Source organism: Tiliqua scincoides, chromosome 4 (assembly GCF_035046505.1).
Source record: "Tiliqua scincoides isolate rTilSci1 chromosome 4, rTilSci1.hap2, whole genome shotgun sequence".
Lineage (NCBI taxonomy): Eukaryota > Metazoa > Chordata > Lepidosauria > Squamata > Scincidae > Tiliqua > Tiliqua scincoides.
The window spans coordinates 165,239,042-165,261,404 of NC_089824.1; the positions used below are offsets into that span (position 1 = coordinate 165,239,042).

At 43.7% G+C, this 22,363-nt stretch overlaps 1 protein-coding gene across 5 annotated transcripts in view; it reads right to left on the reverse strand.

The window, feature by feature from the left end:
- The window catches only part of ST3GAL3 (ST3 beta-galactoside alpha-2,3-sialyltransferase 3), a 236,055-nt gene that overhangs the window by 128,819 nt on the left and 84,873 nt on the right, over positions 1-22,363 (reverse strand). For all 5 annotated transcript variants that reach the window (XM_066623644.1, XM_066623643.1, XM_066623641.1 and 2 more), the window contains one exon: positions 3,276-3,368. In XM_066623644.1, coding sequence (XP_066479741.1) covers positions 3,276-3,368 — 93 coding nt within the window. The remainder of the gene's footprint in view (positions 1-3,275; positions 3,369-22,363) is intronic.

Consider the following 22,363-nt stretch of genomic DNA (forward strand, 5'->3'; position numbering starts at 1 on the left):
CCTGGGGTCAGTCATGCACCCAGCTTTGTGTAACACCTGGAGCTGATGCCTATCAGGCTCTGCCTTAGTTATGCCTCTGAGTTTGGCTTTCACTTTGAAGCAAGATTCTGAGACCCCTTCAGTGGGTTTTGGTGCCATAACAGACACCCAGATTCTTTTTATAGAATGTGAAAAGTCACTCCAGCCTAATCATTCAACAACTATTTTCACATACAAGCCACTTGTATGGGTGACAGTGTTTAAATATATACCAGTTTATAGTATAATATAATATAGTATAATATAGTATAGTATAGTAGAAAGTTTAATACTTTCCCACTGAATCCCATGTACTTTGGAGTAGCTGCAATAACCCATTCGCATTCTGTGTCCTATTTATTACATTCTTACCCTTCTCCCACAAAAGGAGAAAAAGCACATCCAGGTCTCTCAGATCTTCCATCGCTTTCCTCAGTTCAATAACATGTTAAGAGAGTGAGGAGTACATGGAATGGTACAAACATCATTCCATACCGATGACTCTCTTTCCAACATTCATGTCATCTTCTTCACCCTACCCGTGAAGAATTGTGTGAGCCAGAACATCTATATAACTACTTTGTGAAGTGGGATGTGCGGGCCCAATAGCCTAAAAAGAGGCTGGGAGAAACAGAACACTTTGATAATGATCCGGTCCTGTGTGGGTAACATCTCTACTCCACTGCCATCAGAGAAAAAGCCACAATAAGAGATTGTTTTTGTGGGCGCTGTGGTGGTGACTCCACTGCTCTAGGGTACATATACATACATCCCAACGTAGCACAGTATCACCACCCACTCATCATGACTCATGTATTTTCAGAGCCATAGGCTCCACAATTACATTGCCTATAAAGAAGATCCAACCATCCTAACCCATTACTTCATACACTGTACTAACAAAATGTCAGATTCCTCCTCTTTCTCCCCCCATCACATACACAAAGAATGGAAAATCATGAAAGACAAATTCACACATATTTTCAAAAGCCTGTTCAATTTACTGTGAAGAATTGACAGTTTAAACAATATGACAGTTTTAGCACAGAATTTCTGAGTCCTTATTCACGGGAAGAAGGTCACTGAATTGCATTCAGCTATTGGACAAGAAACAGAACACTATCTTCCTGTTCTACACATCTGCTTGTTCATCACTAATGTGTGATTGACTGGTACTTTTCACATGGTACAGTCCTAAAGTTCTATGGTAAAATCCAACTGTGACCAAACTACCACATTCAAGTGAAAAGCCATCTGTCACTCATGACTGAGGAACATTACTTGAACAACTTCTTCAAATATTTGCTGTTTTCAAAATCAGAAGACAAATGGTGATAATATACCACTACTGAATTAGATTACATACAATCATTTTAAGACATAACACTCCAGGAAAATTCTGAGTAGTTCTACAATAACCTAACATTTCCTTGGAGAATTATGTCAGAAAATAATTGTTTGTATATTATGCCAAACCATTTCTGTATATATATATATTCATTTTCTGTAAATTATAATATATATAATTTCAGTTGTGGTGTATTAGCAACCTTTATTGTACTTCTTTAATTTGACAGCTGTCCTGCACCCTACTTTTACTACTTTTTGTTAACCTCAACTTTCTCCACATTCTTCTCATCAAGAAGTCTTGTCTCCTCTATAAGTTGCAATCTGCACCCTATCATCAACTCATATTGCAAAACCTCTTCCAGTTCTCGCCACAAAATCGTAAGCACCCAGGGCTCCCATACTGAAATACAACTACAGTTTACTTGTGAGCAGAAAACCCTTAGAGCTTAGAGTAAGGGACAAGAGGGACGATACAGTCATACTGTGCCCTCTACAACCACAGATTAATCCCACAGGACTGGAAGCCCTTGTCTCAAACACAGAAAGCAGGTCTCTTCTTCTCAGAGAAAGGTCAAAAGCTGCTCAGCAATGGAACGCTTAGATAATCAAAGGCCTCAAATTCATTTCAATAAAGGCCATTAAGTCTCTCACTCATTTCAGATAATACAAAGTCAAAGACTGGATATGTTTTCTCCTTTTGGTTTCAGCATTCACTTTGTATGCTGTCATACAGAATGAATGTTCTTGAGAACCTTTTCACATATGCATAAGCAACATTTCAATATACATAAAAAATTTCAATATCATATCACACCAATGTTTTTCATGAGATTGGAACCCACACCCCTTTTCTATCATCTTTATAACACTTTTCAATGTGATCTATTCACACCTTTAGCTGTCAGTCATCAAGCAGACAAGTAATGACAATGAGGGTCTACTTATAAGCACCTAAAATTGACTAGGTGGTAACAATAAATGGTAAACAATAAACTTTAGATAAGATAATTTGCAGGCTACAGTTTACAGTCCAAAGGGATGGGATACACAAGGAAAGGGAAGTAAGGATGGCAAGAAAGCAAAAACACATGAATATTCAGGCACAGTTACACTTTATTAAAAGGTCCCAAAGGATAAGGATCAATACAATGAGAAATCAAGTAATGAACAAGCATGTATGAACTGGGCTTAAGAGTGAGGTACTCATTTAGCAATTTACAGATACTGATGTAATGTATCCCTGTTACAAGGAACTGTTTTTAATTATGAAAGCTGGTACCAGAATTTTACCAGAAAATCATCTACTTTTAATTACATTACTAGTGAGGTGATATCTTAAGCTCTCAAAAATAAGCAAAGTGGCTGAGACTGCTGCTGCATAAAAAGAAACTTGTTTATTTACACATTATTAAAAATATTTCTACCCAGCCTTCCACTCACATTACTGGGGCACCCGGCAGCTGACAAAATTTGTAAAATCACAATGAAAACAATACTGCAGTAGAAACATAAATTGTATGTTCCTATGGCTGCAATCCTAACCACACTTTCCTGAGAGCAAGCCCCATTGAACAAAATAGGACTTACTTCTGAGTAGACCTGGTTAGGCTTGTGCCCTTACTATACAAACTCAAAGAAGATTATAATTCAGAATGAGAATTGTATGCTCTCCCTCATAGTACAGATGTAAATATGTCATTTCACGGAACCCACGACAACACACACGTAATTTTCCCATCACTAAAATCAAGACTGCCTAGCCCTAGAACCAACTGCAGAAGTGCTTCAGCCATCACAGTAGCATCTGGCACAAATAGGGGGATATTGTGACAGAACAGCAGTGCTGCAAAAAAGTAAAAAATTAAAAAAAACCTAACCTGGAGTAACTTACTTAAGTCCACACTTACTTTGGGAAGATGACAGTCATCAGTGCAGATGCATACCCAGGCTTGCAAACGCCCTCTGAGATGTTGCCGTACTTTGATGCTAGCTCTGGAGGCCTGTGAAAAAACAGCAAGAGTCAAAAAGATTCTAAGATAGAAATGAAGATATGAAACCTAAATCATTTTTTATCATTATGTTTTCTCAAATAGTCAAGAGCAACAAAAGTAACAAAAAACCTTCTTAATGGAATAACATCAAAGTCTCTCATGGGAAATCTGGAACATCACACCCCTTCCTTTTTAGGCCTTTAGACACCAAGGAAGGTAAAAGGAAGCAATTAATGTTATCTAGATGATGTTTTAGACTTGACTTTTCCAAGTACAATGGAGGTAAGCAGCAACAAAGACTCACTTGTCAGACTATTCTTCTGTTGCATGACAGATCTACAATGTCTAGTGAAGTTACTATTTGCAGAGCAAATCTAACCAAATTACCATAAATTTTTACCAGCCAGTGCGGGAATGGAGGCAGTTGGCATTCCTGTATTACAGGCCCAACATTGTTCCCTCAGTTCACTTTCGAATAGCTCAGTCAGTCTCACTATCAATGGGCATGTGAGACACTGAATACAAACGTCTTTACTCTCTAAGGACAGGCATTGTGGTTGAGCAGTTAATATTTCTGCTTGGCCTGAGGAGACTGAAGTCATTTTAAACTTCAGGAAAGTTAAACAGCCACTTAATGTATGACTCAACACAAAAATCCAGCATTCCCATCTTAGTACTATCAGCAATTTACAAGCATATTAGGTGTGGTAAGCCACTTTCTGCCATGAGTTATGAGCAAGTGGAATATAATTTTTTTTTAAATTAAAAAAGTTGCTATTATGGGGCCACACCTTGCAACTTGTATAGGAAGGTCATACTGAGGTACAACATGATACGGAAGAGGTTACAGTTACAATGCTACACTCTAGTGACATTGAAAAGGGGAACGCATGCACAACCACAATTGCACAAACATTTCTTCTTAACTATTTTTATTGACAAAATAAATGCTGAATGTGGAAAAAAATGGCTACATAATGTTTGTAACATACGTACCATTTACAAAACTGTTGGTTTATCAGCAAAGGAACAATTCTGTACCTGTATAGGTTTAGTTTCTTAGTCAATAAAACTGATCCTATGCAATCCACACTGCAACCAACACGCAGCAAACCATGAAAAAAAGCATTCTGTAACATTTAAAAGCATACAGGAAGCAGGTAATTTCTTAAGAGCAGAGTTACCACAGCAACTGCACTTCTGCTTCAATGGATTCCTTCCGTAAACATACAACTATCTGAACTTTCATATTTACTTGAGTCGAAGACCAGCTCAGCATCATGGCACAAATTCTCTCAAACTGCATTGTAATGTCTTAAAGTAGGGGCATGAATGGCGCATTAGCCCCCAAGCCTGTTGCTTGGGGTGAGTGCAACTCCCCCCCCCTTAGAAAGCATAAGGTTGAGTAGAAGGATTGGTGTTCTCAGGTCTCCAGGGGGTAGAAGAATCTCAGCAGTTCATGACTCTGCCCTCCAGGCACTTTTCACCCACCCATTAACCCATCCATCCACCTGTGAAGCACAATCTGGGACTACCAGATCATCTACTGCTGTGTAAGAATATTTTGCTTCCTAACTTGATTTGTCTGGGTTTTTTTCACTTGCTCCATACTGTGGAATCAGGTGACCTGTTGGTTACTTTCTTTTGGTCACAACTGGTAGGTGCAGTGTGGGTGAGCACCCAAACTCAAAGATGGAGGGGGAGATTCCATTCCATGCCCATTCCTTGAGGCTATACACATCATGAAGGTAACTGGACAGGTCTCCCCTGGGCCAGGACAGAATCACCACCTCAAAAGATGTATGGCCTGGTGGGACATGGCGTGGCAACTGGGCCTTTCTGCCTTAAGACTGAGAAAAAGAGGGAATGGACTGTGTCTGATTCAGTGCTGTGAGGCATAAGAACATAAGAACATAAGAACAGCCCCACTGGATCAGGCCATAGGCCCATCTAGTCCAGCTTCCTGTATCTCACAGCGGCCCACCAAATGCCCCAGGGAGCACACCAGATAACAAGAGACCTCATCCTGGTGCCCTCCCCTACATCTGGCATTCTGACTTAACCCATTCCTAAAATCAGGAGGTTGCGCATACACATCATGGCTTGTACCCCATAATGGATTTTTCCTCCAGAAATTTGTCCAATCCCCTTTTAAAGGCGTCTAGGCTAGACGCCAGCACCACATCCTGTGGCAAGGAGTTCCACAGACCGACCACGCGCTGAGTAAAGAAATATTTTCTTTTGTCTGTCCTAACCCACCCAACACTCAATTTTAGTGGATGTCCCCTGGTTCTGGTATTATGGGAGAGTGTAAAGAGCATCTCCCTATCCACTCTGTCCATCCCCTGCATAATTTTGTATGTCTCAATCATGTCCCCCCTCAAGCGTCTCTTTTCTAGGCTGAAGAGGCCCAAACGCTGTAGCCTTTCCTCATAAGGAAGGTGCCCCAGCCCCGTAATCATCTTAGTCGCTCTCTTTTGCACCTTTTCCATTTCCACTATGTCTTTTTTGAGATGCGGCGACCAGAACTGGACACAATACTCCAGGTGTGGCCTTACCATCGATTTGTACAACGGCATTATAATACTAACCGTTTTGTTCTCAATACCCTTCCTAATGATCCCAAGCATAGAATTGGCCTTCTTCACTGCCGCCGCACATTGGGTCGACACTTTCATCGACCTGTCCACCACCACCCCAAGATCTCTCTCCTGATCTGTCACAGACAGCTCAGAACCCATTAGCCTATATCTAAAGTTTTGATTTTTTGCCCCAATGTGCATGACTTTACACTTACTGACATTGAAGCGCATCTGCCATTTTGCTGCCCATTCTGCCAGTCTGGAGAGATCCTTCTGGAGCTCCTCACAATCACTTCTGGTCTTTACCACTCGGAAAAGTTTGGTGTCGTCTGCAAACTTAGCCACTTCACTGCTCAACCCTGTCTCCAGGTCATTTATGAAGAGGTTGAAAAGCACCGGTCCCAGGACAGATCCTTGGGGCACACCGCTTTTCACCTCTCTCCATTGTGAAAATTGCCCATTGACACCCACTCTCTGCTTCCTGGCCTCCAACCAGTTCTCAATCCAGGAGAGGACCTGTCCTCTAATTCCCTGACTGTGGAGTTTTTTCAGTAGCCTTTGGTGAGGGACCGTGTCAAAAGCCTTCTGAAAGGCCAGATATATAATGTCCACGGGTTCTCCTGCATCCACATGCCTGTTGACCTTTTCAAAGAATTCTATGTAAAAGGCTTGTGAGGCAAGACTTACCCTTACAGAAGCCATGCTGACTCTCCCTCAGCAAGACCTGTTCGTCTATGTGTTTTGAGATCCTATCTTTGATGAGGCATTCCACCATCTTACCCGGTATGGATGTTAGGCTGACCGGCCTATAGTTTCCCGGGTCCCCCCTCTTTCCCTTTTTAAAAATAGGCGTGACATTTGCTATCCTCCAATCTTCTGGTACCGTGGCCGTTTTGAGGGACAAGTTGCATACCTTAGTCAAGAGATCTGCAACTTCATTCTTCAATTCCTTAATAACCCTTGGGTGGATGCCATCAGGGCCCGGTGACTTATTGATCTTTAATTTATCAATAAGGTCTGAAACATCTTCTCTTTTAACCTCTATCGGACTTAACTCCTCGGTTAGGAGGGGCCGTTCGGGCAGCGGTATCTGCCCGAGGTCTTCTGCCGTGAAGACAGATGCAAAGAACTCATTTAATTTCTCTGCCATCTCTAAGTCTCCTTTTATCTCCCCTTTCCCTCCCTCACCATCCAGAGGGCCAACCGCTTCTCTGGCAGATTTCCTGCTTCTAACATAGGGGAGGGGTTGCTTGTGGAACTGATAAAGGATCAGGTTCATATTAGATCAGTGGTCTCCAGTGTCCCAAAAAAGCCTTCCTTGTCCCGAACAGTGCTTACTGTTTTGCCATGGGGCTGCATTTCTTTCAAGCTGATCTTGGCAGAAGGACACTCTGAGCAGACATTTCTGCCCAGTCATGCTGTTGCACAGCCTTCTGGGATGCTGGAAACTGCCCAGAGCATCCCTGTGCCAAGATCAGCTTGAAAGAAACACAGTGCCATGGCAGAACAGGAAGCTCCACTCACTGGCAGAAGGCTTTTTCCAAACCCGGGATCCAGCCCATGAACTATGGTTTGGAGAGCCCTGTGCTAGATATATTCCAGGCTGAAACCCACACTGAAAATAGGGCTAAGTTTAAAGTTAGAACTCACTGCAGGTTATGCAATACACTTGTGACCCATTTCAACCCAAGTTGATATCTCGTATCTTTACAAGGTGTGCAAAAACATTCTCTATTCAAAGAGTATGCTGGGAAACTTTCTGAAAAATTGCCTGGAAAACTGTCCAGCCCTAAGGGAGTCTTAGTAGAATGCATGCAGGCTGGAAGGTCCCATAATACTAGACAATGCAAACTGGTTAGTTAACAGAACAGAACTTAAAAATTCAACCATTTTAAGATTTATCTGTTCAGATTTAACACTGGGTGGGTGTCCTGGCAGCTATTCCACAGATAACATGTTTTAGGAAGATAAGAAAGGAAAAAAGTCACCACAGAGCAGAATTTAAGACTCTTTTCATTTACCAAATGCTACACAAAGATCTACATAAGTGAGAACTACTCATTGTGTTTGAATAGTTAAACTCCATATTAAATAAGTCATAACAATGCACCATGGTGTCTGTTCGGAATGTCTATAACAACACAAAATATTTACCACAATGCATAAAGAATTCTCTCTCCATCATGCTTTTAAAGTTGCTTTAAATTTTCAGATTCAAATGCCAAAGTGATTTCTGTATTGATTCAAAAAAGAGTAATATCCTTGAGCAATTGGTTCCTTTGACCAGTTATGACTTGCTGGGGCCATACCAGGAATGTATGAGCTGTCTATCATAAAAGCCACAATTATACCCAGAGTCATTGCATTCTGAGAAACAAACTTGTTAAACTTTTCCAAGTGTGATAAAAGTTCATGTACCAAAGTGCCATAAGCAAAACTAGGCTTGCAAACCAGCCATGGCTGCAAGCTCCAGTTGCTCAGCACTACCTCATACCCCATTCTGGCAATACACTTGATCTTTTATACTTCCTCAAGAAGTTTCACCCTTTTAACTTCATTGGAGAATATTTATTTGTCTGGTCCTATTAATAGTAATAGTTGGCAACCTTCAGTCTCGAAAGACTATGTTGTGATCATATTTTCAAGATGTAGGAGAGCCCAGTTATCACGGGGGCTGCCAATTCAGCACTTCGGCCACAGCATCACTTTGCAGCTTAGCCTCTGAGAGGAGGTCTGCAAAGTGACACGTTGACAGGAGCAGTGCTGCTAAAAGGGTGGCCCACATGATAATTGGTTTCTCCCAGCATGTCAGCAGCATCTCCCTTTCTTATCCTCTTGGTCTTTCCTTCCACCTGCAGCGTTCCTTGCCTTCTGAGGCCTCCTCCTGTCTCCCCTCCCAGAGTCTCAGCAGAAGCAGTGCTACTAAAAGGGTGACACTGGGATTGACAATTATCACAGGGGGTGGATAAAGAGCTCCTGGGGGGCTGCATTCTGCTCACACAACTTATGTTTGACACCCTCTCTCACAGTTCAAAAAACGAGTTTAAGGACTGAGTGCATCTAATGTGTTCAAATTCAGTTGGGCTCATTAATTGCAGCCTTTCAAATATTGCCCTTCCAATATTGTATTGGCAACCTTCAGTCTCGAAAGACTATGGTATCGCGCTCTGAAAGGTGGTTCTGGCACAGCGTCTAGTGTGGCTGAAAAGGCCAATCCGGGAGTGACAATCCCTTCCACACCGGGAGCAAGTGCAGTCTGTCCCTGGTCTGTCTCCCTGGCTATGGGCCTTCCTTCTTTGCCTCTTTGCCTCAGACTGTTGGCAAAGTGTCTCTTCAAACTGGGAAAGGCCATGCTGCACAGCCTGCCTCCAAGCGGGCCGCTCAGAGGCCAGGGTTTCCCACTTGTTGAGGTCCATCCCTAAGGCCTTCAGATCCCTCTTGCAGATGTCCTTGTATCGCAGCTGTGGTCTACCTGTAGGGCGCTTTCCTTGCACGAGTTCTCCATAGAGGAGATCCTTTGGGATCCGGCCATCATCCATTCTCACGACATGACCAAGCCAACGCAGGCGTCTCTGTTTCAGCAGTGAATACATGCTAGGGATTCCAGCACGTTCCAGGACTGTGTTGTTTGGAACTTTGTCCTGCCAGGTGATGCCGAGGATGCGTCATAGGCAGCGCATGTGGAAAGCGCTCAGTTTCCTCTCCTGTTGTGAGCGAAGAGTCCATGACTCGCTGCAGTACAGAAGTGTACTCAGGACGCAAGCTCTGTAGACCTGGATCTTGGTATGTTCCGTCAGCTTCTTGTTGGACCAGACTCTCTTTGTGAGTCTGGAAAACGTGGTAGCTGCTTTACCGATGCGCTTGTTTAGCTCGGTATCGAGAGAATGAGTGTCGGAGATCGTTGAGCCAAGGTACACAAAGTCATGGACAACCTCCAGTTCATGCTCAGAGATTGTAATGCAGGGAGGTGAGTCCACATCCTGAACCATGACCACTCCAGATTTAAGTCAAAGGCAATCACAGTCAGCTTGTCGTAACTGTACAGCTAATAAACTGGACCACATCAAAGGAAACACCCCTAAAGAAGAAAAGATTGCTAACCCTTCAATACCTTGCTACCAAGACAGTCCTGTCATGAAATGCCCAAAGGCATATCAAAACCTAGCGGATAGCAAAAATACCCTCTCAAAGATCCAAAAACAGATCATGAATGACAAACATATTTACAACTGTAATACTAGTAAGACCAATGCTTGTGCAACACAATTTAGTGGAATACACTTCTTCAATGAATATCCCATCTCCTACTTTCTATATCATTGCCATAGCTAGCTATAGACATAGCTGACAGAATTAAAGCAAACAAGCCTAGAGACACTGAACAAGAAGTTCCACAGAATGTCAGTTCATATGCAGTATTTCAGATTTTCACAGACCATGGGCTGCAGGACCAGCAACATACCAAGGGTATACACCAGGGGCTCCCAAACTGTGTGTCGCAACGTCCTAGGGCATTGTGAAGCACTTGCTGGGACCTCATGGAATGGACTACTTTCCCAAGCAAACTAAGTCTGAGGCTAACTAACGGCGCAATCCTAACTGGCAGTTATGCCGGCATAGAAGGCCCTGGAGTGTTGCAAACGTGCCATAAGGCACAATTGTGCTTCCATGGGTGGGAGCCGTGTCAGCACATTCAGATGCGCCGAGGTGCGGAGGCAGGCAGAAGCCTCCACTGCGGCTCCCACACCACTGCTTGTGTCGGCGTGCTCGCGCCGGCACAAGCGGCAAAGGTAGGCATGGAGGCGGGGAGGGGGCAGGAGGGAGTGTTTCTGGGCAGGGGGAAGGCGGGCGATGGGTGGCTCCGGGGGTGGGCATGCAGGGAGCCGGGGGCGGGGCTGGGACCTGACGGTTATGCCAGATCCCAACCCCCGTCCCCGGAGAGAATGGAGTGGCTTCCAGTTGCTCTGCTCTCCTAGGACTTGCGCCACCTCCAGAGGTGGCACAGATCCGAGGAGACTCATTGGAGCATGTAGCCCTTACCCAGGAGTAAGGGGAAGAGTTTCCCCTTGCCTCTGGCAGAGCCGCTGCAGCCAACGAACCTGCGTTGGATGCAGCGCAAGCCTCCTGGCTTGCCTGCTCCAGCGCAGGTTTGGATTACACCCTAAGTTTGCTGCCTCAGAGCCCAATCCTGAGCTCATTGCGCTGGTTTTAGCAAGGCACACCTGTGACACTCAGGGCTGGATCAGCGCTAGCAACAGCCCATGCTAAGCCCAGCGCCAGCTGCAAGCCAGTCTCATGCTGCCTGGAGCAAGAGACAAGTTCTAGGCAGTGGAGATGTTTGTCAGGGCAGAGGGAGGCATTCCAGGGTGGGAGGGGAAGGCAGGGAGAGGGCAGGGCAGGGGAGAAAGTAGGGTGGGAGGGGATAGGACCAGTGGAGCTCTTATTCACCAGATCCAGAACTCCCTATCAGACAAAAGTCCCCTTCCCCTGAGATGACCTCCAGCTGCTTACAGGGGCTTGTTGCATGCAGCAGTAGCCATTTTGGCACTGTAAACCCCCTTAATCTTTTGTAAATCAAACAGGAGATACTGTCATCTTAACAAGAGGTTTTTTAAAATTTCTTCCAGTCAAAGACTTAAAACTAGATTTCATGCAGAATTTTCTTCCTTTATTCCTTTATGAAAGTTAGTTTCATAGCCATTTGAAGTCAATACAGTTCAGCACAGAGCTGGGGGCATGGTACAGTCTCATGGTTCCACATGAACACACAGAATGTTATTGGATTTTAGGGAAAATCTGATTGGTAGAAACATTTACAATAGAACATAAGAACATAAGAACATAAGAACAGCCCCACTGGATCAGGCCATAGGCCCATCTAGTCCAGCTTCCTGTATCTCACAGCGGCCCACCAAATGCCCCAGGGAGCACACCAGATAACAAGAGACCTCATCCTGGTGCCCTCCCTTGCATCTGGCATTCTGACATAACCCATTTCTAAAATCAGGAGGTTGCGCATACACATCATGGCTTGTACCCCATAATGGATTTTTCCTCCAGAAACTCGTCCAATCCCCTTTTAAAGGCGTCTAGGCTAGACGCCAGCACCACATCCTGTGGCAAGGAGTTCCACAGACCGACCACGCGCTGAGTAAAGAAATATTTTCTTTTGTCTGTCCTAACCCGCCCAACACTCAATTTTAGTGGATGTCCCCTGGTTCTGGTATTATGTGAGAGTGTAAAGAGCATCTCCCTATCCACTCTGTCCATCCCCTGCATAATAGCTATGAGCTGACATGGCTAACCAAAATTATGATCATTCACCACCTTTGAGAGACTGGCAGTTTCCCAGGCATAAGGCCTGGAGCAAACAGGATGAATTAACAGGCCTTGTAACTATTTACAGATTTCAAAATTATACTTCTGGAAAAATGTGCCAAGTACAGGACCAAAGAAAAAAAATGGAAAATAACAATGGAAAATGGAAAATAAGAGGCAAGGTTTTTCTGATCTAGACCAGGGGTGCCCAAACCCCAGCCCGGGGGACACTTGCAGCCCTCAGGGACTCCCAATCCAGCCCACGGGGAGCCCCCAGTCTCCAATGAGACTCTGGCCCTCCAGAGACTTGCTGAAGCCCATGCTTGACTGATGTGAGTGCTCTCAGCATGAGGATGACTGTTCGACCTCTCGCATGAGCTGTGGGATGAGGGCTCCCTCCACTGCTTGCTGTTTCACATTTGTGATGCTGCTGCAGCAGCAGTGAAGGAAAGGCCGGCCTTGCTTTGTGCAAGTTCTTTTATAGGCCTTGAGCTATTGCAAGACCATCATGCATTCATATAAGTTCCATCTCTAATGTATTCATTTATGTAAATTTATGTAAATTTATTCAAATTTGAAATGTGAATTAATTCTTTTTTTCCCTGGCCCCCAACACAGTGTCAGAGAGATGATGTGGCCCTCCTGCCAAAATGTTTAGAAACCCCTGATCTAGACTAAAGGTACAGCTCCATATTACACACACACACACACACACACACACACACACACACACACACACACACACACACACACAGAAGAGATTAATCCTGTGGAAAAGACAGCACACTTATGCGACTTAAATCAGCTAAATGAACATGAAAAGGATAGCATTCTAGTGCTGTCTTCACATTATGCATCTACAAACATAAGCAAAGCAAGTCCACAGTTCTAAACTTGTGCTTCACACTATATTTATAATTGGGCGCCCTGGCTTTTCATCGTTGACCAGAACAGAAGCTCTTGTGCATTGCAACTGTTTAAGCATTCTTCCACTGAAAATGCATCCACTGCAGATACAAGCTGAATGTTTCATTAGGTTCTACAGCAGTGCTTCTCAAACTATGAGTCAGGACCCACAGTGGTCCCAGTGCTAAAATGTTTGGAGACTACGGTTCTAGAGAACTACCAGATAATCTGAAGCTTTAAGTCACAATTACTTGTAATGTTTTGTTTGTGGGTGCCAGATCAAGCAAGTGGCACACTATATTCTTGATCACACTGGACAAGACATGCTATGCCATGAGGGACATTATCCCATGAATGGTTTTCTTAACAGAAGTGATGATGTGGGAATGCTGTCAAACCAATCATCAGTGTCCACTGTGTTCTTTCAATAAAGAGACAAAACAGTGTGAGACACAATATAAAGCTCATCTTGATTTTATTATTAGCCAAGCATACAATTTAGCACAGCGTAACTACACCTGTCTACCACTGTGAGAAAAAATGTCACAGTATTTCCATTCAGATATATTCAGATATTCAGACTAGCACTGAGCTTTAGCTTTCGCTCATATGCTCACTACTTCTGCTGCCAATTCTTCCTCTGCAGAGACCTGTTAAAACTATACTAACAGGGGAAGGAGGAGAGACAAGAAGAGTGTCACCATCGGAAATTTAAGCACAACAACATAGCTGCAAAGCTTCCTTGGCAGATATGTTCCAATTCACAGTGCTTAATTTGTAATGAGGAGACCACATAGCATTTCTCAACAGATAGCCCTCTAAGGCAATGAATCATCCAAGTTATCATTGAGGGAAAGAAAGTTAGTTCATGTAAAAAAAATCCAGAAAGAAAAATAAATTCTTATGGTTCCTGCTAGCATTTTATTATCATATAAAATGGCAATAAAATAAAACAGATATCTTAGCATCCTGTAACATATATCAATTTTCATACAGCATTTACCAATGTCAACTATAGTGCCACAAAAGGCACACCCACAATAATACATAGGTTATTGGCAACCTTCGGTCTCGAAAGACTATAGTATCGCGCTCTGAAAGGTGGTTCTGACACAGCGTCTAGTGTGGCTGAAAAGGCCAATCCGGGAGTGACAATCCCTTCCACACCGGGAGCAAGTGCAGTCTGTCCCTGGTCTGTCTCCCTGGCTATGGGCCTTCCTTCTTTGCCTCTTTGCCTCAGACTGTTGGCAAAGTGTCTCTTCAAACTGGGAAAGGCCATGCTGCACAGCCTGCCTCCAAGCGGGCCACTCAGAGGCCAGGGTTTCCCACTTGTTGAGGTCCATCCCTAAGGCCTTCAGATCCCTCTTGCAGATGTCCTTGTATCGCAGCTGTGGTCTACCTGTAGGGCGCTTTCCTTGCACGAGTTCTCCATAGAGGAGATCCTTTGGGATCCGGCCATCATCCATTCTCACGACATGACCAAGCCAACGCAGGCGTCTCTGTTTCAGCAGTGAATACATGCTAGGGATTCCAGCATGTTCCAGGACTGTGTTGTTTGGAACTTTGTCCTGCCAGGTGATGCCGAGGATGCGTCGGAGGCAGCGCATGTGGAAAGCGCTCAGTTTCCTCTCCTGTTGTGAGCGAAGAGTCCATGACTCACTGCAGTACAGAAGTGTACTCAGGACGCAAGCTCTGTAGACCTGGATCTTGGTATGTTCCGTCAGCTTCTTGTTGGACCAGACTCTCTTTGTGAGTCTGGAAAACGTGGTAGCTGCTTTACCGATGCGCTTGTTTAGCTCGGTATCGAGAGAAAGAGTGTCGGAGATCGTTGAGCCAAGGTACACAAAGTCATGGACAACCTCCAGTTCATGCTCAGAGATTGTAATGCAGGGAGGTGAGTCCGCATCCTGAACCATGACCTGTGTTTTCTTCAGGCTGATTGTCAGTCCAAAATCTTGGCAGGCCTTGCTAAAACGATCCATGAGCTGCTGAAGATCTTTGGCAGAGTGGGTAGTGACAGCTGCATCGTCGGCAAAGAGGAAGTCACGCAGACATTTCAGCTGGACTTTGGACTTTGCTCTCAACCTGGAGAGGTTGAAGAGCTTTCCGTCTGATCTGGTCCGGAGATAGATGCCTTCTGTTGCAGTTCCAAAGGCCTGCTTCAGCAGGACAGCAAAGAAAATCCCAAACAAGGCTGGCGCAAGAACACAGCCCTGCTTCACTCCGCTTCGGATGTCAAAGGGGTCTGATGTGGAGCCATCGAAGACAACAGTGCCCTTCATGTCCTTGTGGAAAGATCTGATGATGCTGAGGAGCCTGGGTGGACATCCAATCTTGGGGAGAATCTTGAAGAGGCCGTCTCTGCTGACCAGGTCGAAAGCCTTCGTGAGATCTATGAAGGCTATAAAGAGTGGCTGTCGTTGTTCCCTGCATTTCTCCTGCAGTTGTCTAAGGGAGAATACCATATCAGTGGTGGACCTGTTGGCTCCCCAATAATACATACTGAAAGCAAATACATACTGAAAGCAAATACAACCTAGCTATTCTTACATTTCTATCCTTTGCTATTCTTTCTGTCAGTATTCTGGTTCTCTTGCCTCTTAACTAGTTAATCTTCTCTCCCTTTTGAAAAGGAACTAAAGCTGCAATCCTATACATACTTACCCAGGAGTAAGTTCCAACAAACTTGATCAGGGCTTACTTCTGAGCAGACATGTAGAGGATTGCACAGTGATGAATCAAACCTAACTGAAAGGAAGTGCTCGCAGAATTCATGTTCCGTCACTTCTGGCTGCTGCAAAAGCGCTGTAAAGGAAGTTGGCATGCCAGCAGGAAGGTCAGAGCCTTCACATGCATGCCGGCAGAGTAGCAAAGGCCCCCTGGAGCAGGTAACCCCAGCGCAGGGGGTGTTACGGGGCAAGGGGAGGGAAGGGAGGGTGTTGAATGGGATGGGGAGAGTGGGGTGAGGAGGAGATGGGCATGATGGGTGGGCACAAGAGGGGGTGGGATCGGTGGCAGCACCCAAAAATTCCCAAACCCCTTCCCAGGCCTGATCCACTTGCAAAGATTAAGGCAGACTTGAGCCAGAGATTTAGCTGGTGCAGGTTCTAGTTGATTCTTTGCAGCATCCGGGGCTTACCCCAGGGCAAGAGGACAAATGTCCCCTTACCCTGAGGAGACCTCCAGCACCCAAAAATTCCCGACAGGATGCAGCATACACCATGCCCATGCCACTGCATCGCTGCACAGGGATTTGTGTAGGATTGGGCTGCTAGTTTCCTTCAAGTTTCTTGAAGCAGAGGGGAGAGCCCAGAAACAAGCTGCATACTGCACTGAATAGTTCTGCAATATCCTCAGGGCTTTCCAAGTGTTTTCCAGGTGACTAAGAACAAGTTCAGCTTCTCAGTTTGAGCAAGGTGGTCTTGGCTTTGTGCAGCTTAGGGGACAGTCTCTCCCCACAGTCTTTCTGGGAGACTGTCCATGCTGCTACAAATTTCCTAAATGTTGTTTCAGAGCGGAATCATCTTGTAAGATCTCATCCTCATTCTCTATACTTCCAGGAGGGAAACCAGTTCTGGACCTGGATGGTGACAACCTCAACCAACCAAGAAGAAGAAATGAGGCAGCAACCAGAGTCATTTCATAGTTCCAGCACTGTCTTGCGTTCCAGCTCCTGAAAGACAGCTGGCCTGAGTAGTTATGTATTATGGGGAAATCCATGAGCCGCATCCCATCATAGACTTCAGAAAAGGAGGACGAAAAAGGTCTAGAAAGGCAGAAACGTAAGTGGGGGCAGTTCGTGTGAATTCCAGTATTGTTTATTGGATGGGATTTTAGGATACATGAAGAACTCAAATGCACCAACAGTAATAACCGCATTATGACACTAACACAGAAATTAATGACTTGCCAACATCAAACTGCAAACACCTTTCTGAAGCCTTTACTGCCCTCTGGCCAACAAGATCACTATCATCTGCAAGCCTCATAATCTGGACCAAGATAACCTCAGTTCAGCCAGTTTTAGTGAAGCATAGTGTTCTATTTCATTAGCACCACAGTGTACAATTTTATTTCACTGTTGTCAATGTTCCTGTCATGCCATGCTTTCAATCTGAAAAACAGTGCAATAATAAAGCTGTGTTTGCATATGCACCAGTAACCTAGAAAGGCAGGCATAATTGAATTAAATTCCCCTGACAAAGCGTTAGAAGAGGATAAAAACAATTTTACTTATTTGTGCATGCAGTTTGTTTACACAAAATTAAACTTCCCAATCAGGAAACACAGGAAACTCACAGATAGCCATCTTCCTGAATTACCATACTAAATCAAAACTGCTTTAAACAACAAAGGTTGCAATCCTAACCACACTTTCCTGAGAGTAAGTCCCATTTAACAAAATAGAACTTACATCTGAGTAGACCTGGTTAGGATTGTGCCCTTAATAACATACGTTTTAATAACAGCATGAGCTTCGTATTCCATAAGGCAACAATTAACACTCTTAACAAATTAAGAGGACTTGTGAACAAAGCTATGAAGTGTGGCAAAAATTGCTCACCAGTGCATGGGTAAACAGTTTCACCAATTGCTTATTTGCCTGTGGATGAAGAATCCTAGCCATTGAAGAATGAAAGTAATTAACTCTTCCAGCACAACTCCCCATCAATTCAGGACTGCCTCCTTAATGTACATTCACTGAAGATATGTCAGATCCAATTTCAAATGTCCCTAATGATGAACATCTACAGTTTACTAAAAGGCCTGCTCCACAAACAAATCCATTCTGACACAATAGAATTTCCCCCCTATCATTATTTATACTTATCCCATACCTTTTACAACTGGTTTTCCTTCTTGTAAAAGCCCAAGTACTCCCCACTTCATCTACTCTTTCACCCTTCAGAAAGTTCACCAATGTCTTAGCAGCTGACTAAATAAGGGCACAATTCTACCCTGCGCTGGAATAGGCAAGCCAAGAGGCTTACGCTGTATTCAGCGCAGGATAGTGGCCAGAAGCAGTTTAGCCAGAGGCAAGGGGAAACTTTTCCCCTTACCCCTGGGTAAGGGCCGCTGGCCCCTATGGGTCTCCTCGAACTTGCGCCACTTCTTGAGGTGGCACAAGTCTGAGGTGAGTGGAATGGCTTGAAGCCGCTCCATTCTCCCCAGGAACGGGGGTTGGGATCCAGCATAACTGCCGAACCCCAGCCCCACCTCCCACTGCCCGCCAACCTCCAGGGCAGCCCACCGCCCACCCTCCCCCTGCCCAGGAACACCTTCCTCCTGCCTCCTCCCCACGTCGATCTTCGTAGGCCAGTGCTTGTTGGAGCACCAGCATGGTTTCCCCTCAAGAAGGCACAAACACATTCGCACCTCTCCTGGGACGGCACAAGAGACTTGCGCTGGCCCAAATCATTTCTAGGATTGCGCCCTAACTGATTTAGTTCCATGTGTTTTAAAAATTATAATTGTTGCCTTAACATTTAAACTGCATTTCTATTAACTCCGTGTACCTTAGCAACAAATTCTTTTATAAAAAAATCAGATTCAAAAATGTTCCATAATAACTCTCACATCACTTAATTCATGATGGCATAACTAGACAATGTGCTTGCATTTCTCTGTGCCTTGATTTACCATGCCCTGAACAGGGCTTCTGAGTATCAGTGAATCTTATCCATTTTAACATAAGGTTGACAAAAAATATTTCAGCTGAGATGCCATGATCAGTAGACTGTGACATCATGTTGACACCCTGAGCCAATTCAATTCAGCAGGCTCAGGCAAGTCACTTAGGTGTTTGTATTTATTTGTGTCCTCCTGAAATGGCACATGTCTTCAACTTCTAGTGGAAAAGCACTACATGCAAAGCCCATCCCAGAAATGAGAAGCAAAACAATCTCCTTAAGCTTTTATTAATGTTGCAATGACATTTCAACAAATTCTAGCAACTCATGAGTTCCTAGTTTAGGTTGCCTCCATTTTTTATGGTCTTCTCACAATCTGGGTTGAGTTTCATTTCAGACTGAGATGGGGAAAGTTATTTTTGGCTCTCCTTTTATTTTGGATGAAGACCTCAATTCCAACACATTTTATTTTTGATAACGAAGCTTGCAATTTCAGTGTAATATGTTCTATCTCTAGTATAGATATATAACACAAGTATGTAATGAAACAAAAATAAATCTTCTGTCTGCAGAATGTCTGTGAAGAGCTTAGTGAAGAGTGATCAAAAACCCCTGCCCTCACTCCAAACATAAGTCCTTAATAACCACTCCCTGGAGTTAATACTGATACAAGTTTGTGTATATATGGTATATGCATACAGCACCTTACTGAAGCTCTGTAAGACACTAATACAGGAGCAAAAGAAAAACTGTAGTGTATTTCACACACACCCCCACTAGTGTCTTAACAAATTTTTCATGCATGTTTCTGTGCTTCAGAATGCATGCTGCAGTAATCTTCCCATCTGCAATTATTTATTGTTCTGATTAATCACAGATTGTTGAGGTGGGGCTACTCTTCTTGTGATTGGCTGGATAAAGGAATGACTGCCAAGTAAGTTTTATACGGGTCAAGACACAGGCTTACAAACTATAACCTGGCACTTATAATTTACACATAGTGCCTAAAATGTACACCAGAGAAGTTTGGCTTACAGTCTACATGGCAGTGTGCATAGCAGCTGTTGATTTGATTAAAACTTTATGTTCAAGTTATTACCTTGTTAAATAACTCTGGAGTTGCCCTCTTTTCTGCATCCCAACTCTCTATTCTCAGTGTGTATGCAGCCCATTTGACAGTACTTCACCCTTGTCAATACTAATCCCCATGAAATTTCAGCCCATGAAATTTCAGCCATTGCTCATGGTTAATGTGGTTCATTCTCTGATATTGCAAAGGCCTCCTTTTCTCATTTCCTTTCAATTCCCAAGAATCCCAGCGAATAATGCCACGTAATCAGTATCTGTAAATAGAACGAGTGTGACTGCAGTTACTGCCAACAGTGCAGGCTGAGCAAAACAGTGCAAGAAAGGTGGAGATCACAAGAAAGAGAAAACCATCAACAGCCAGATGTGAAATGCCTGCCTATGTTTACAATTGTTGAATAATCTCCTGAATACAGTACTTTTGTGGCCATGAGTTAAAGGATATATGCATTATTCAGAAGCTAGTTTTATAAAAAAGTTTATCATTTATCTTTGTGAGTAAGATGATAAAGAAGCCCCTATTAAAACTCAGTAAGGACTAATTAAATTCTGTTGCTGTTTCACCAAGTCATACGATTGTGGACACACCATCACCAATTAAGGCACTGTTACTGAGTTGTATATCAGCAGCTGAAATCCACAGGGACAATCACATGTAGAAAACAGCTACATAATGAAACCATTCCTGTCAACAGAATCATCAGCCAGGTCACAATATCCACCCAGCACCATGCCCAGAGATCTCTTTCCCTCTGAACCACTCTCTGCCACAGGATTAACTCCTTTATTAAGCTCTGCGGGAAGCTTAGTATGTAACCCCTTCCCTGACTTTCTGATTCATGTGTTAACATTTTGATTTCCACATTTGGGATCTGCAGTGTTTGTACCAGCACATTTATTGCCTTCACTGGAAAGAGTCTTCCAGTGAAGAGTCTTTCTAAATAAAAACGAGTATTTCTAAATTTGGGGGTTCCTGATTTGAAGCAATGTAAGGGCAGTGGTATACATCCTCTACAAATGACTAAAGGCTCAAAAGGAAAGCATGCTACATGTAGTTTTGTTGCAAAATAGTGAACTAAAATTAAAACAGAAATATGTTTCTATTATTTTACATAGTTTTGATATAAAATGATATAAAAAATGAAATGAGCAAGAACATATTTTGACAATAATTCTTGTTTTGCCCCATGGCAAAAATTAAATTTTAAAAAATTATAAATTTAAAAATCAAGGTTTTGCAGTCTAGCACACAGAAAACAGCAGTCTATGTATTCAGGTCATCATTTCCAATGCTTTCTTATTTGGACAAACAAGCACCTTCATCCAGAATTCTGACAGTTTATCCCAAACTTTGTATCTTTGTTGACTTCTCCAGTTGATATAAATCAGAATCGCTCAGTCTGAGAATTCAATGGCTCACTGATACACAGCGCAGCCAAAAGAAAGTATTTAGGTATCTGGATCTCAGCCCAAATTAATAACCTAGTACAAGTTAACACGGGCATGCTGTTACCTAAGATAACTTTAGATTTGAGGCACTCAAATCTACCAGGCACTGGTTTCCTGTCTCTGGGGAAAAAATGAACACAACTAAAGAGAATGTTTTAGGATATTCGATTTATTTAAATCAGGTTTAACTGTGGCCCATTCTTATTTTTGTAAATTTTCTTTCTTTTCTTAAACTCTTGCTAAATGCCTTGAGAAGAAGCAGGACAGAAGCTGAGAAATAAAATCAGTAATTATGGTCACTATGAAATCACACATTATCACAACCATATTTCTACTATTTTGTAGTAACCCTTTATAACGGGATAGCAACTGACAGCATACAACAGGGTTTTTCAAGTGCCGTTCACTGTGGTCAAGTAACAATTGCCTGGGGTGAGCATTCACGTGGCAAATGCAGTTGACCCAAGTATTACTGCTTGTTTCATGCACAGCTCCACAGAGCCAGGACCAGGTGCTACCATTTTAGGGTGCATTCCCAAATTCCTCTTATCTACCTTTTGCCTTACAGCCTACTGGCCCTTTTAAAGCAAGACCAAAGCTAGGTCAGTCATGCATAGCTTAAAATAGCTGGAGGCAGTTGGGATCTGGATGAAGGTGAACAAGCTGAAATTAAATCCAGACAAGACAGAGATCCTCCTGGTGCAGAAATCCACGAAGCGGGTGCTGGACTATCGCCATGCTTTGAATGGGGTTGCACTCCCCCTGAAAAAGCAGGTTCGCAGCTTGGGGGTTTTCCTGGACTCGCAGCTCCTCCTGGATGTCCAGGTGTTGGCTGTGGCCAGGAGCGCCTTTGCCCAGTTTCGGTTGGTGCGCCAGCTGTGGCCATACCTGCCTCAGTCAGAGTTGGCCATGGTGGTCCATGTCATGGTGACATCTAGAGTAGACTATTGCAACGCGCTCTACGTGGGGCTACCCTTGAAGACAGTCCAGAAGTTGCAGCTAGTGCAGCAGCCCGTGTGGTTGCTGGAGGTCG